At 52.6% G+C, this 12,821-nt stretch overlaps 1 protein-coding gene across 2 annotated transcripts; it reads left to right on the top strand.

Moving 5' to 3' along the window:
- Window positions 1–3,975: 3,975 nt before the first annotated feature.
- Window positions 3,976–10,524, top strand: CFAP20 (cilia and flagella associated protein 20). Of its 2 annotated transcripts, XM_033070024.2 has the most exons (6): window positions 3,976–4,147; window positions 6,409–6,488; window positions 7,540–7,651; window positions 7,978–8,166; window positions 9,226–9,336; window positions 10,225–10,524. In XM_033070024.2, exons 1-6 carry the CDS (start codon window positions 4,064–4,066, stop codon window positions 10,228–10,230), a joined length of 582 nt encoding a protein of 193 aa, XP_032925915.1. In that variant the 5' UTR covers window positions 3,976–4,063; the 3' UTR covers window positions 10,231–10,524. The 2 variants fall into 2 exon arrangements, with proteins under 2 accessions (XP_032925915.1, XP_032925914.1); XM_033070023.1 differs by lacking the exon at window positions 10,225–10,524 and having other exon boundaries at window positions 9,226–9,345.
- Window positions 10,525–12,821: the final 2,297 nt, after the last annotated feature.

The raw sequence follows: 12,821 nt of genomic DNA, 5'->3' as shown, positions 1-12,821 counted from the left end.
GCATGTAAGGAGGAGTATTCAGTGGGGAGGGAGCTGGAGAGTGCTGGCAGTGTGAGGTGTTCCCTGTGCCTGGCTAGGGCAGGCTGGGCAAGGAGAGCAAGAGAAAATTGTTCAAAATCAGTGTGGGCAGAGGCAAAGGAGCCACTTGCCACTTTGGGGATGTTTCTCCTTTCCCTCCTTATCAGTGCCAATGCTTTTTCCAGCCTTGGCGAGGCTTGGGCATGGCTCTGTCTCTGAACCACCAGAGCTCCCATCTCTTCCTCTTTCTTGGGCTCAGGTTCTCCTCCTCCTCTCCAGCACCATGACTGCAAAGCCATGAGCCTGGAAACCCTACTCAAGAGCTGCTGCATTGCAGGAGTTAGTTCCTCTCAGATGTGGTCCTTCACTGGCAGCACTCAGGAGAGTCTGGCTGCAATAATGGTTGTTGGCCAAGCTGGGCTCTGGTCTTAGATATTAATGAACCACTTGAAATTCTGTCTAAAAGCCCTCAGCTGGACTCTGTATGACTGTACATGGTAATTTATCTTGTGTTGTTCCATTCCTTCATTGCCCATACATTTTTCCTGTACAGTTTTCCCCTATACTGAAGCTGCCCAGGGGAAAGGGTACCTCTGAGACAAGGCTCTTGCCTGGGAAAGAGAGACCTGTTGCTGGTTCCCAGGGAGGGGAGCTCAGCCATGGGCTTCTGCCAGCACAGAACCACTCAGCACTGCTCTCACCCAGCCCTGGGCACTGGCCAAAGTGGAATTGCAGGAGTGAGTCCTTGCACAAGGCCTGTAGTGGGTACAGGTGTGGGAACACACTGTGCCTGGAGTGTCACACATGGAGATTTGCTGTGGGCCCAGATGTGGACATGGGCATCAGGTAAGTTTAACCCACTGGTGCTGTAAAGCAAGGCATGGTCCATTGCCGAGGAACAGTTTAATGGCAGCTCTGTTGTAGCCAGGACTGTGTTGATCTCTGGCATCTACATTCATCAAAACCATATTTGGTGGGTATAGCTCTGGCCAGCAGTGAGAGCAGGGAAGAGCCCATGGCAGAGCCCACCTGAGGCCCTGGGCAGAGGCAGCACTGTGAGCATATGCTGGGCTGAGGTCCCTGCAGCACAGTGGCACATCTAAGCACTGTTGCTGCTTGGATCTATCCATCTCCTGATGCTGTTGGATCATGTTCCCCATTGCCACCTGCTGCCCGTTGCAGCCCATATCCTCTACAAGTCAACAGCTTGTCTCCAGAGAATGCTCTCAGTGACACTTTTAACTGTTGTTTGTCAGAAATAAACTCTTCTTTGCCTATCCTTTGTCTCCAGTTCACCTGGAGTCAAAAGGGTTTTGTTCATTCTGGCGCCTTGCTCCATCCATTGCTCAGGTGTCCCTCCAAGGCAGTGTGTCCTCCTTCCTTGATTTTCTTTGCCAGCTTGCTCCAGTACATGCTGGCACTGCCTCCTTCTGCACTCACTGGTGTTTACACCCTTGTTCTCTTCTGATCCCTTGCTCAGCATCAACCCAGCTGCCTTCTCTTCCTCCTGCACTGCTCAGAGTTCAGCCAGTGTGAGGTCCAAAGCCTCCAGGTTGCTTCAGCACCCAAAGCCACTTTTGGGCCTTGCCTCCCCTTGCATGTGGTGGTTATGGATCTCCTGCCCAATTTTCTTTTTGGTTTTCCCATTACAGCTGCCCTTCATTCAGTGCTGCTCCTGTAGGAAAATCCAGGCTGGAAGAGTCAGCTGGAGTCATGTGGATAAAGCCCAGGACCTCACACTCCTTGCAGGAGTCATTACTTTGTTCTTGGTTTTGCCATGCAGTGAAGGCTTTTGGCTCACAAAGGAACTGACTGAATCTGGTGCTGGTTTTACTGGTCCAAGCACTGTCCTTGGAGCTGGTCCGGCCCTGGGCATGTGCTGTCCAGCCTCAGTCAGGAGGGCAGTGGCCCGGGTTACGATTTCCCAGGCCATGAACCTGAACCATGTGCTCCAAGGCAAGCACAGACTTGGTGATACTGGAGAGACCTGCCACATTTTGGTCTCCTAACTGCCCCCAGCAATGTGACACTTCAGAGGAGCAATGTTTAGGAAGCTTCCTGAAAATCTCATTCCTCTGAAGGCATCGGATTGCTGAGAATTCTGAAGGGAAGGAAATGCTTTAGTGGGCAGTTATTTCTGGAGCAGGCACTCTCTGCTCACTTCTTGGACCAGATTGTTTTCTTAGGTTGGGCCTTTCCTCCATCTGTTCCCCCAAATTCAATCCCTGTACACCCTGGGAATTGGAAAAAGGGGTGAGGTAACATGCCAACATCTTCTTACCAATATTCCAGGTGGATAACATCAGGCTGTGAGTCTCTGAAATACATCTCTCAGAAACCTCTTCCTAAATGCCACCCTCCACTATTAATATGGGTTAATGATTTACAGGGCTCTCTATCTCTGCCCTCTCCTCTAGCCCACATATGCCCAGGGAAGGAGGAGGGGCAACATTTTGTTAAAATTAATTGAGAAATAGGGACAATTTGAAACCACAACCTATTTCTGTGTGCAGCAAAACATGACATTGAAGCGGTAAGTGGAGAGCATGTGAATGAGCCGGCTGTTCAGGAATGGCAGCTGGATATTTGTCCCAGTTGTCTCCTACCATCTGATTAAGGGAACAAGTTATTTCATCGTGCCATATAAAGTGTACTCCAACCCACTGACTAAATATAACCGATCATTTCTAACTAATGCCTTGCTTTTTGTGTGCTCCACTTGTTTGTGCAAGGAATTGTGAAGGAAAGTGCTGCTAACCCAGGTGCTGTGAGGGAGCGTTTGTCGCCCATGGCAGAGGCAAGCACACCTAGCACACAACATTGTTAGGATTTGGATGGGGCATTAGTTAGCAACAGAGGCCTGGAGTTAACCTGAAGAACCATATAGCTGGTGCAGAATGGTAATTTTTATGCTGTTTAGTGTCTGTACATTGAAAATAGATAATGTAAACAGATGTTACAGCCAGAAATGTATGTCAGTTTAGAAATCTCATTTCTAGCCCAAGCTGTTCCTGTTAGGCCTCTTCAGCTGTGCCAAGGTCTTGTCTCTACTCAAAGACATTCTCACACTCGTAAAGCCACACTCAAACCCCAGTAATGCCAGGGTTCTGTATGTTATCTCTGCCTGGCTTAGAGCAGCAAAAAGACCCAGGGGCACCCAGCAATGAGTGGAGCTAAAGGAAGCAAAGAAGCAGAGCAAACACCATTCGAATGCTCCAGTGTTGTAAAACCAGCACAGGGAGTCCCTCGGAGGAACGGGCAGAGCCCAGACTGAGAAACTGCACGGGAAAAAGCACCCTTGGGGAAAGCAAACCGTGGCGTCCCCTTTGCACTGAGGGTCGTGAGCTGCAGGGGGAGAACTGAGATGTTTTAGAGGTGTCCCTGCCTGCAGCGCTCAGGGAACGCGATACCAAGCACAGGGCGGCGGGCAGTGCTGGAAGCGGGCACGGCCGGCAGCGGGCAAGGCCGGGAGCGGGAGAGGGCAGGGCCGGGAGCGGGCAGTGCTGGAAGCGGGCAGGGCCCGGAGCGGGAAAGGCTGAGAGCGGGCAGGGCCGGCAGCGGGCAAGGCTGAGAGCGGGCAGGGCCGAGAGCAGGCAGGGCCGGCAGTGGGCAAGGCTGAGAGCGGGCAGGGCCGAGAGCAGGCAGGGCCGGCGGCGGACAGTGCTGGAAGCGGGCAGGCCGGCAGCGGGCACGGCCGGCAGCGGGCAAGGCTGAGAGCGGGCAGGGCCGGCAGCGGGAAGGGCCCGGAGCGGGCAGGGCCGGCGGCGGGCACGGCCGGGAGCGGGCTCGGGTCCAGCAGCCCGGCCGAGGCACGGAGGGCAGGGCCGGCAGAGGACTCGGCTCCAGCAGCCCGGCCGAGGCACGGAGGGCAGGCCGGAGCGGCGGCGCGGTTGCCGTGGCAGCGCTCCCACACACCGGCACCGGGAAGTGCATCCGGGGCCGCCCAAAGTAGTTCCTCGGTGACGGCGGCGGCGCGGCGCGGAGGGATCCGCCGTGTCCTGGCAGAGCGGCGGCCGCGGCCCGGCGCGGCCCGCCCGGCCCCGGCATGTTCAAGAACACCTTCCAGAGCGGCTTCCTCTCCGTCCTCTACAGCATCGGCAGCAAACCGCTCCAGATCTGGGACAAGAAGGTGAGGCGGCGGGCTCGGCAAGCGGCGCGGCCCGGGCAGCGGCGCGGCCGCTCGGCTCAGGATCCCAGGGCAGGCCCGGGGCCGCCCGGAGCGCTCCGGACACCGAGGGGCCGCTCTGGGCCCCGCGGCAGCGGCCGGGGTACCGGGACCCCCGGGAACGGGATACCACCAGCTCTGCGGTACCGGGAACGGGATACCGCTGTCTCTGGGGTACCGGGAACGGGATATCGCCAGCTCTGAGGTACCGGGAACGGGATATCGCCAGCTCTGGGGTACCGGAACCCCGGGAATGGGATACTGCCATCTCTGCGGTACCGGGAACGTGATACCGCCAGCTCTGAGTACCGGGTACCGGGACCCCGGGAACACGATACCGCCATCTCTGGGCTACCGAGACCCCCGGGAACGGGATACCGCTATCTGTTGGGTACCGGGCCTCTCAGGGTGTTTCTGAGGGGAATTGTTATTATGAGTATTTTCTGCCTTTGCTGGGCAGAAAAGCCCGCCGGGCATCAGAAGCTGCAGCACTGTGGGAAAGCTGCAGAAGTGTCCAGCACTGGCCACAGGCAGCGGGATGCCCAAGGTCCTGTGGCCACTGTGGGGGTTGAGGTGGGGGTCTGCTCTGGTGAATGACCCACCTTTCAAACAGGCTTGGCAAAGGCATGGAGAAGTGGGCTGTGTGACAGCTTGTAGTGTGTAGGAGAAGTTGTGAATGTCTCATCACTTTGTTTCTCCCTCCTGTCAGTTTTTAGAGTGGTTCTGCTCAGGGCCCCGTGCCTTCTCTGGGCTGTCGTGCATCAAGGAGCCCTCCTCAGGATGTTTAGAGATGTAGAGCTGTGCTGCTTTCCCCCATCACAAACCATCCATGGTTTAGTAATTCTGCAAAATACTTGTTACAAGGAGATCAAGGCTACAGCCTGTATTTGGTGGCTTGTACATGAGCCCTAGCTGAATTTTTTGTGGTTTCAGCAGGAACAAAAGCCTTTAAAGCAATTCAAACAGCAGTGGTGTTTGACCTGAGTGGGCCTGGGTGAATATTTACAAGTAGTGAGATGGGGGACAGGAAGCACAGACCCATCCTGTTTCCCATCAGTGGGGTTCCCATGTAGCTCTGTGAAGAACTGGGATGCCTCACACTGCCCATGTGTGCATTTTGCACAAATATTCGTGACTTTTGAAAAGGATCAACAGCTTATTTGGATGGTGCAAGGACGGGACGCATTAAAGACTCTTAGACAAAGGGATGTAGTGTGCTGCCAGACTGGATAAGCCATAAGCAGGCTGGGCTGACCCTGCTTGGAGGTGGAGGTTGGACTGGAGACCTCTGGAGGCACCTTTCCTTGTGAATTGTCCTATGCAGGGTGACACTGTTACAATTGTGTGGCCCATGAGAGGCCAGCAGGAGCTCTGCTTGCAGGGTGGATGTCAGCAATGCTCCTTTCAGCTGTTTTTCTTGCAATAGTCTCTCTTGCATGAAGCATGGCCAACCTGGGTGCGCTTGTCGTGAGGATTGCTCTGCTCTTTCAGCAGTGCATGAAATGTCCCTGTCATTTTGGTGAGAACTAGAAACAGTGTTTGACATTCTCCCATGTCCTAGGTGCATGCCCAAGATTACTGGGTTCATAGCTGTCCTAATGCTGACTTTCATATCTATGCAAAAAGAACCAGCAGGCTGTCATTTCTACTTGTTTTAGATCTTAGGGAATATCTCAAGTTTATGTGACATGGGAAAAACCCATTAATTTTTGGCCTTAGTAGGATGTGCACTGCTTGTGCTGGTGGAGAGAGTGTGTGCCTCAGTGTGCCTGAGTGTGTGGGTGTCCAGCCCTTCCCCAGAGGCAGTCAGCCATGCCCAGCACAACAGACCAAGTCACCTTAGTGACCAGTGGCTGGCTGTTGGCTCCCCTGTATTGCTTGTCCTTGTTTTTACCCCTTATTGCACACAAGTTTGATTCTTACTCTTTTATGTTTGTTTATTTGGGCCTCTGACGTGAGGTTTGAGTCCCTTGTGTTCGCTGCAGCGTCTTTTGATAGATGGAAATCCTGCACTCGGTGTACGTGCAGCATGCTGGGCCATAAACTGTTACTGGCACTCTGGGGCAGTGATCAAAGCCTTGGAAACAGCAAGGTCCAGGAGAGTTGGAGCCAAGTGAATGTAGATGGGTCCTCCTGGGGTCTTATTCCTTTTTTTAATGGAGCTGCATGTGCCTTTTTTTTCCCTCTCCAGTAACGGCAGTTCTGCCTCCCCACTTTTGTTCCAGGTGCGCAATGGCCACATCAAGCGAATCACGGACAATGACATTCAGTCACTGGTGCTGGAGATTGAAGGAACAAATGTCAGGTAGGAGAAGCCTCTTCTGCTGTTCTGGGGGAACAGCACTCTGCCCTGAAGCAGAGTGAAAGATATCAGTGCCTAGCAGACATCATCTTCAAACTACAGCAATGTGATGGCGATGTCTTTGTCAATAAATTGAAGAATCTGGAGCATATCACTGATACTCCTCTCTGGCAGTATGCTGTGCCATTCCCTGGATGTGCTTGTAGAGCTCTCACTCTCACCCTCAGTAGGGCTAAGGGATAAAAAATAAAATCCCATTATTTTTCCATCACTTAAAGGGAAAAAAAGCAGTATTTAATACCCAGCCTCAGTCAGAACTGCCAGTTACTGGAAAAGCAGCACTGTCTGCTGTCTCTTGTATTGTCTTGGGCCTGTTCTCCTCACGTGACGGCTGCTCTCCCTACACAAGGAAGATCAAAGGGAGATTTATGAGGGGATTTGCTTATGGAGCTTCTCTTAGCAACCTCGTCTCCATCGCCCCGGGAGACAGACGCCAGCTCCATGAGCGGGCCCAGAGTCTCCAAGGCTTCTCCAGGGGTGATTCAGAGCAGGGCACTCCTTATAAGGGCAGTGGAGTCCTGCAGACAGACTGAGCCAAGGCTTCTCTTCCTCCAAGAAGTGTTGATACAGAACTTGCCAGGCGTGACGTGTGCTTCTAGGGCTCATGACCTCTGTTTTCTCAGCCACATAGAGCACACAGGGCCTCTGCCATGGTCTGACCTGTTCAGTCAAGGGTAGGAGGAGGTTGTGTTAAGAAACAGCGCTGACATGGCCTTGAAACTGGGGAGGTGAAGCTGTCCAGGAAGGTGTTTCATGCCCTGGGTGAGAAAAGTGCAATTTGAGATGCATCCTTTGTGTCTTATTTTTTTCTGCCTGCAGTTACCTGTGAAACTCCTCCTCCTGTTACAGGAAGCCCTGATTGTTGCTGAGATCTTATGATCACATTCTGCATGTCCTCCAAGGCTGCATTGGGCCAAGGGAGAGACTTGGGTTACCTCGGGCTGTGCACTTTGTGCTGTGTGAGATCCTAAAGTGTTTTTCTCTCACCTCTCAGTACCACGTACATCACGTGCCCTGCTGACCCAAAGAAGACCCTGGGCATCAAACTACCTTTCCTAGTGATGATCATCAAGAACCTGAAAAAATACTTCACTTTTGAAGTGCAGGTGAGGAGTGTGCAGTGGGGAGGCCCCTCCAGGGACCACTGAGGAAGGCGCCAGAGAGCCTGCAGTCTTGTGTTGGAACTTGTCCCAGGCAGTGAGTGATCCCCAAAACAGTTTTGCTTTCTTGGCCATGTGGTGTGTCAGGTTTTCTGGTACGGGGGCATCAGTCAGCTCACAAACACATTGTTGCTATTCCTGAAAATGGGTCTGTTTCCTGTGTTAAAATTCCTTCTGCTGTGGAATGGAGGGGTGGGAGTAGAGAGCCCTCTTGGAGCCGGGTAGCGCTGGGGAGCCGGCCCCTGGCTGAGCAGCCTGCCTTCCTTGGCCAGGTGCTGGATGATAAGAACGTCCGTCGGCGTTTCCGGGCGAGCAACTACCAGAGCACGACGCGGGTGAAGCCCTTCATCTGCACCATGCCCATGCGGCTGGACGACGGCTGGAACCAGATCCAGTTCAACCTGTCCGACTTCACGCGCCGCGCCTACGGCACCAACTACATCGAGACCCTGAGAGTGCAGGTGAGAACCAGCCCTGGGAAACCAGTGGCTGCTGACGTGGGTGGGAATCTGGCTTTAGCCCTCCGTGGTTCCTTTGCCAGCCCTGCTCTTTGCAGAGCACTGTGGAAGGGGAGCAAAGGTCTGACTGAGGCCTCACTTTACTTGACTAGACTGGGATGAAGGAGGCCCATTTTCCTCTTGTTTCTCTGGCTGGCTGCTGGTTAGGGTGAGAGTTGCAATTGCCTGTGGCATGCCATGAAGGTGGAGCTCTGCTGGGAATTAGCTGTCCAGATAGGCTGGACAGTGATTGGCTGAATGGGAAAGACCCACTATGTACAGACAATTCATACCCCTGGTCAAGCTTGTTTCCTAGTGGTAGTGGAGTGACCCTGCTTTCACTGAGTCCCTTGTGACAGAGCTGATGCAGTGTTTGTCCCTGCTGAGGACATGGAACTTGTTCCATGTGCTAGGGAGTCATGTTCACAGTGTCCAGTGGTGTGTGTTATTTTGAGGAATGTCTGTGTATGAAGCGTGCCTGTTCCTTCATATGAGGGGAGTGTTGCAGTTCCTTGCAGGATTGCCCTGAGGTGCAGGCAGTCAGCTGAGAGTTTTCTGCCTTCTCTCACGAGGGGGACCAGAGCAGCTCCTTTGCTGCCAGCTGATAGTGGAGGCAGCACAGACTGGACAGGCTCATTCCTGACCTCAGGGAGGCCCTGAAGTGGGTGTGTTAAAAATGCAGCAGGCTGAGGCTGTGGGTGTTCTGGCAAATGCTGATACCAGCAAAGCAGAGGTCAGCTCACAACAGAGAATCCCCGTAGCAACTAAGACAGATCTCAATTGGCAGAAATGCCAGAGCTTGGCCAAATCTCTGGAGCAACTGTTCATCCCTGGAGAGAGCATCTAATGCAGAGCAGAGGGCACAGACCAACATTTCTCTGATGCCCTGTAAGATTCAAAAAAGCAGACAGTGAAGTACATTTCCAGCTGCTGAGCCAAAGAATCCATGTTGCAGCATGACACCAAAGCTGGATGTGGAAAGAGCATGTGGAAAATGGACTGACTCTGTGTTTTGACTCTCAGATCCACGCCAACTGTCGCATCCGACGGGTGTATTTCTCTGACCGGCTGTACTCAGAGGATGAGCTCCCAGCCGAGTTCAAGCTGTATCTGCCTGTCCAGAACAAGGCCAAGGTGAGCTAGATGTGGGAAGGAGGGTGGGAGAGCAGTGAGCCAGACAAGCATTCCTCTGCCTCCTGCTGCCTTCACAACCCAGAGTTTCTTCGGGCAGCAGAGCTCTTGCCAGCTTTGGCCAGCAGCCAGGGAGCACCCTCTCTGTTGCCAGGGTGAGCAGTCTGTCTGGGTGCCTTGCTGTGTAGCTTTCCTGCCAAAACACATGGGAATTGTCATTCCCATCTAGGAGCAGGGTGAGCTGTTTAGCTGCTCCCCATGTCCTCTGTGGTTGTTGAAGGACTCTGGGCAGTTGCAGGCTCCCGGCATCTCTCCAGAGCTTTCATCCATGACTCAGCTCAACAATTTTGCTCTTCAGAGCAGCTGCAGCTCCACATTTGTCTTCCAGGAGAGATGCTGTTTGTGTCCCTCTAGTCCAAAATGAGTCCCCTCTGATCTTTTCCCTGCCCAGTGCAGACAGTGCTGCCATGAGGGGGGAAGGAGACACCATGGCTGCCCTCAGGAGGAGATGCCAAGCTCTGCTCCTGCAGTGATGGGAGAGGAGTGAACATGCTGGCGTATTGAGAGATCTTAAGCAACATGCAGCAATTTTGAGGCTTGTGAGGAATCACCTTCTTTGCCAGGGCCAGCATGTCCCAATGCAGACACTTCTTTTAGCAAAGATTCCTGGGCAAAGTTCCAGCTGCTGAGGGAGGGTGTTGGGGGCTGATCATAGTGGGAGGTAGAAGGCAGTGTTAACTGTGGGTAACACCTCTGGGGAACCTGTCACTGCCTTCTGGGCTGTAGCAGCCTCAGAGGTGTCTGGGGAGTGCTTGGAGCCCTCCCAGTACTATTGTCCTGCGCTGCCAAGTCTTCTAAGTGTCTCCTTTCTTTTCTCTCTGCACTGTCCAGCAATAACACCACATTGGGAAGAGATGTTGGCGTGCAGGTTGTACAGAGTCAGAGTTTTCCTGGCTGTTCCTGAAGTGCTGAGCCTAAAGTCTGCAGGTGGCCTGGTACCCAGTCTTGTCTTGCTCAAAGTGGCCACTGTGCCTCCAAAGAAGGGATTCAGCAGGAATTGTGGAGTTAAGTGTATCCTCTTGAAGTTAGCAATTTTATTTTTTATTTCCTTGTTTTCCATCTCTTATATATGCTCTAAATATGGATGTAATACTTGTTCTTGAAAAGTTATTAAACATTTGGCTCTGTAAAGCTGTTTCTGTCTTCTTCCTCCTTTGATGGATCCTTAACTTGCACATTTTAGTGCTTCAGAAAGTGCCAGATAATTTATTTGAGAACCCAGATGTTAGAATTTTCCTCTGAACTTCACTTTGATCAGTACCCTCACTGTTTAAGGGATAGCACAGATGTGAACAGCAGCAGTCTGGTCAGAGGAAAATTAGTGAGGTTTCCACAGAGAAGACAGAAACTGTCTAATCCATGAAGGTACTATGACAAAAACTCATATCGTTCATGAAAATGGGTTTTTCATTCCCTTTTTCCTTGAAGCCATTTTCTCCAGCAGAGACAGATTAGGCTTACCTGCCTGTTAGGGCACAGTTTTGTTGGCTGTGTAGTTACCAGCTCACTCCAGCTCTCAGCCAAACCTTTAGCAGCATGAGGCACACAATAGCCTTCCAGCTGCCAAATTGTCCCTTTCCCCAGGGATCAAAGGGGAGGTTTAGCAAAGCAGTATAACAGGAGCGGAAATCTTTTCCTGTGCTGAAGCTGCCCTTCCCTGCCTCAAACCAATCTGCCTTTGTTGTAGAAAGACTTGCAAAGGGAAGGCCAGAGACTCCATCAATAATGGAGTGAGTCTGGGAGTGGATGATGCCTTTCCTGCCTGGGGCCAAACCCCCCATCAGTACTTTGGAGGGCAGGTACCGAGGGCTGGGACTGATCCTTCCCTGGGCTGTGCAGTGAATGGGGAGATTTCACACCTTGTGCTGCTCTGTAGAATAAAGCTGCTCTCTCTCAGGAAGAGGAGAGCCTGCTGGGGGACATCTGCCTTGGATTCTAGGTTTAATCCTGACCACTGGGACCCCACCTGGTTTAAAGGTTTGGCATGTCTGTGCAGCCTCTCTGCACCTCAGTGGCAAAGCTGTAACGGAGCTGCCCCACCTGCACCTTTAGAGCTGCTGGGCTTTGATCTGGAGCTGCTGCCACGTGGGACTGGATTGTACCTGCAGAAAGAAGGCCTTTGCAATTCTAGCAGCTGAGCAGCTTGGCTAGCTCTAAGGAGCCCAGCCAAGGAAGCCCACATGAGAAAGCGCATCCATCTTGCCTTGACATATGTCAAGGCTTGGCTGGACTCGATCTGTTAAGTGGAATCGCACTGGATCGTGTGCCAAGGGTTGGCCTTAATGAAGTCCATGGTGAGGCTTTCTCCATGTTGGCAAAGCTTGTCAGAGCTGGGGGAGCTGCTGAGCGGATCCATCAGACCCCAGCAGGGTAAAATGTGCATCCTTTCCCGCAAGCCCTTGCTCAACACCATCTGTTTTTGGCAGTCTGGCAGCTGAACACTCAGCAGGAGTTGCTGCTGCTTTCCCTGTCCTGATGGGGCTTGTGCTGGAGTTGCCCCTTGTCCTTGAGGAGTTGAGCTCACCTTGAGTGACCGGCCCTAATGCATTAAGAGGGTCTGGGCTCCCCTGGGCCCCGAGCTGGCTGCCTCTGCAGAGCTCAGATGGCCTTGCTGCCAGTTCCTGCCCGACCTCTAGGAGCTGTGCCAGCGGATTTGCTGGAATAAACTCCCAGCCACAAACCCTTACATCCATATGGACCTTCTGTGTATTTTTAAATACAAAACAAAATACTGAATCTTCCTGTTTACTTGCTGCACAAAGTGGAGCATCATCGGATACTGGCTCTTTCCTTTCGACCAGATGCTTGGTGATTTACACAGTGTTCTTCCAAAATATTTCTCTTCTAATCCCTCTCTCCCATCAAAACTTTAACCATCTTGCTGAAGGTGGGTGAAGCTGGATGCTTTTCCTATGGGAGAAGAGCATCCTATCAGCAGCAAAACTCCTGTGGTGGAGCACTCAGCTTCTTATTCCTATGACTTTTCATATGGCTGGGATGCAACATCCTCTTACATGGAAAGAGGGGAGGAATGCAGGAAGGAGGTGGGGCAGAGATGGAAGTCATGGATGGCTACTGCCTGCCTGCTCCCAGGGCAGCCTCAGCTGGGTGTGAGGGGTGGGCAGATGGGAGTCACAGTTCAGTCCAGGCAGCTGTGAAGAAAAGATCTTAAATACTTCCTCGTTCACCTTTCTTGGGTGGCTTGCTCCTTCCTTCCTCTGTAAGTCCTTGTTGCAGTTCATGTCTAATGGGAGAGAAAAGAATCTTTGTGGGGAGTCCTGGTTTCAACCCAGGCCAGAGCAGAGCCCACCCAAAGATTAGTTTTCCTTCACTGCACCAGCTTTTCACCTTTGTCTTCCATTGGCTGGGGCCAGGTTCTTCACTTGGTCACTCTGATCAGGACCTCAGTGCTGGGAGCCGCTTTCTTT

Source organism: Catharus ustulatus, chromosome 11 (genome assembly GCF_009819885.2).
Source record: "Catharus ustulatus isolate bCatUst1 chromosome 11, bCatUst1.pri.v2, whole genome shotgun sequence".
NCBI classification, from domain to species: domain Eukaryota; kingdom Metazoa; phylum Chordata; class Aves; order Passeriformes; family Turdidae; genus Catharus; species Catharus ustulatus.
The sequence above is the reverse complement of the archived record's forward strand: the minus strand, read 5'-3'. Positions and strand labels throughout refer to the sequence as shown.

Coding starts and splice junctions, on each gene's coding strand:
- CFAP20 (XM_033070023.1), top strand. CDS start 4,064: ATGTTCAAGAACACCTTCCAGAGCGGCTTCCTCTCCGTCCTCTACAGC. Junction 6,489..7,539: donor ATTGAAGGAACAAATGTCAG/GTAGGAGAAGCC, acceptor CTCACCTCTCAG/TACCACGTACATCACGTGCC. Junction 7,652..7,977: donor ACTTCACTTTTGAAGTGCAG/GTGAGGAGTGTG, acceptor TTCCTTGGCCAG/GTGCTGGATGATAAGAACGT.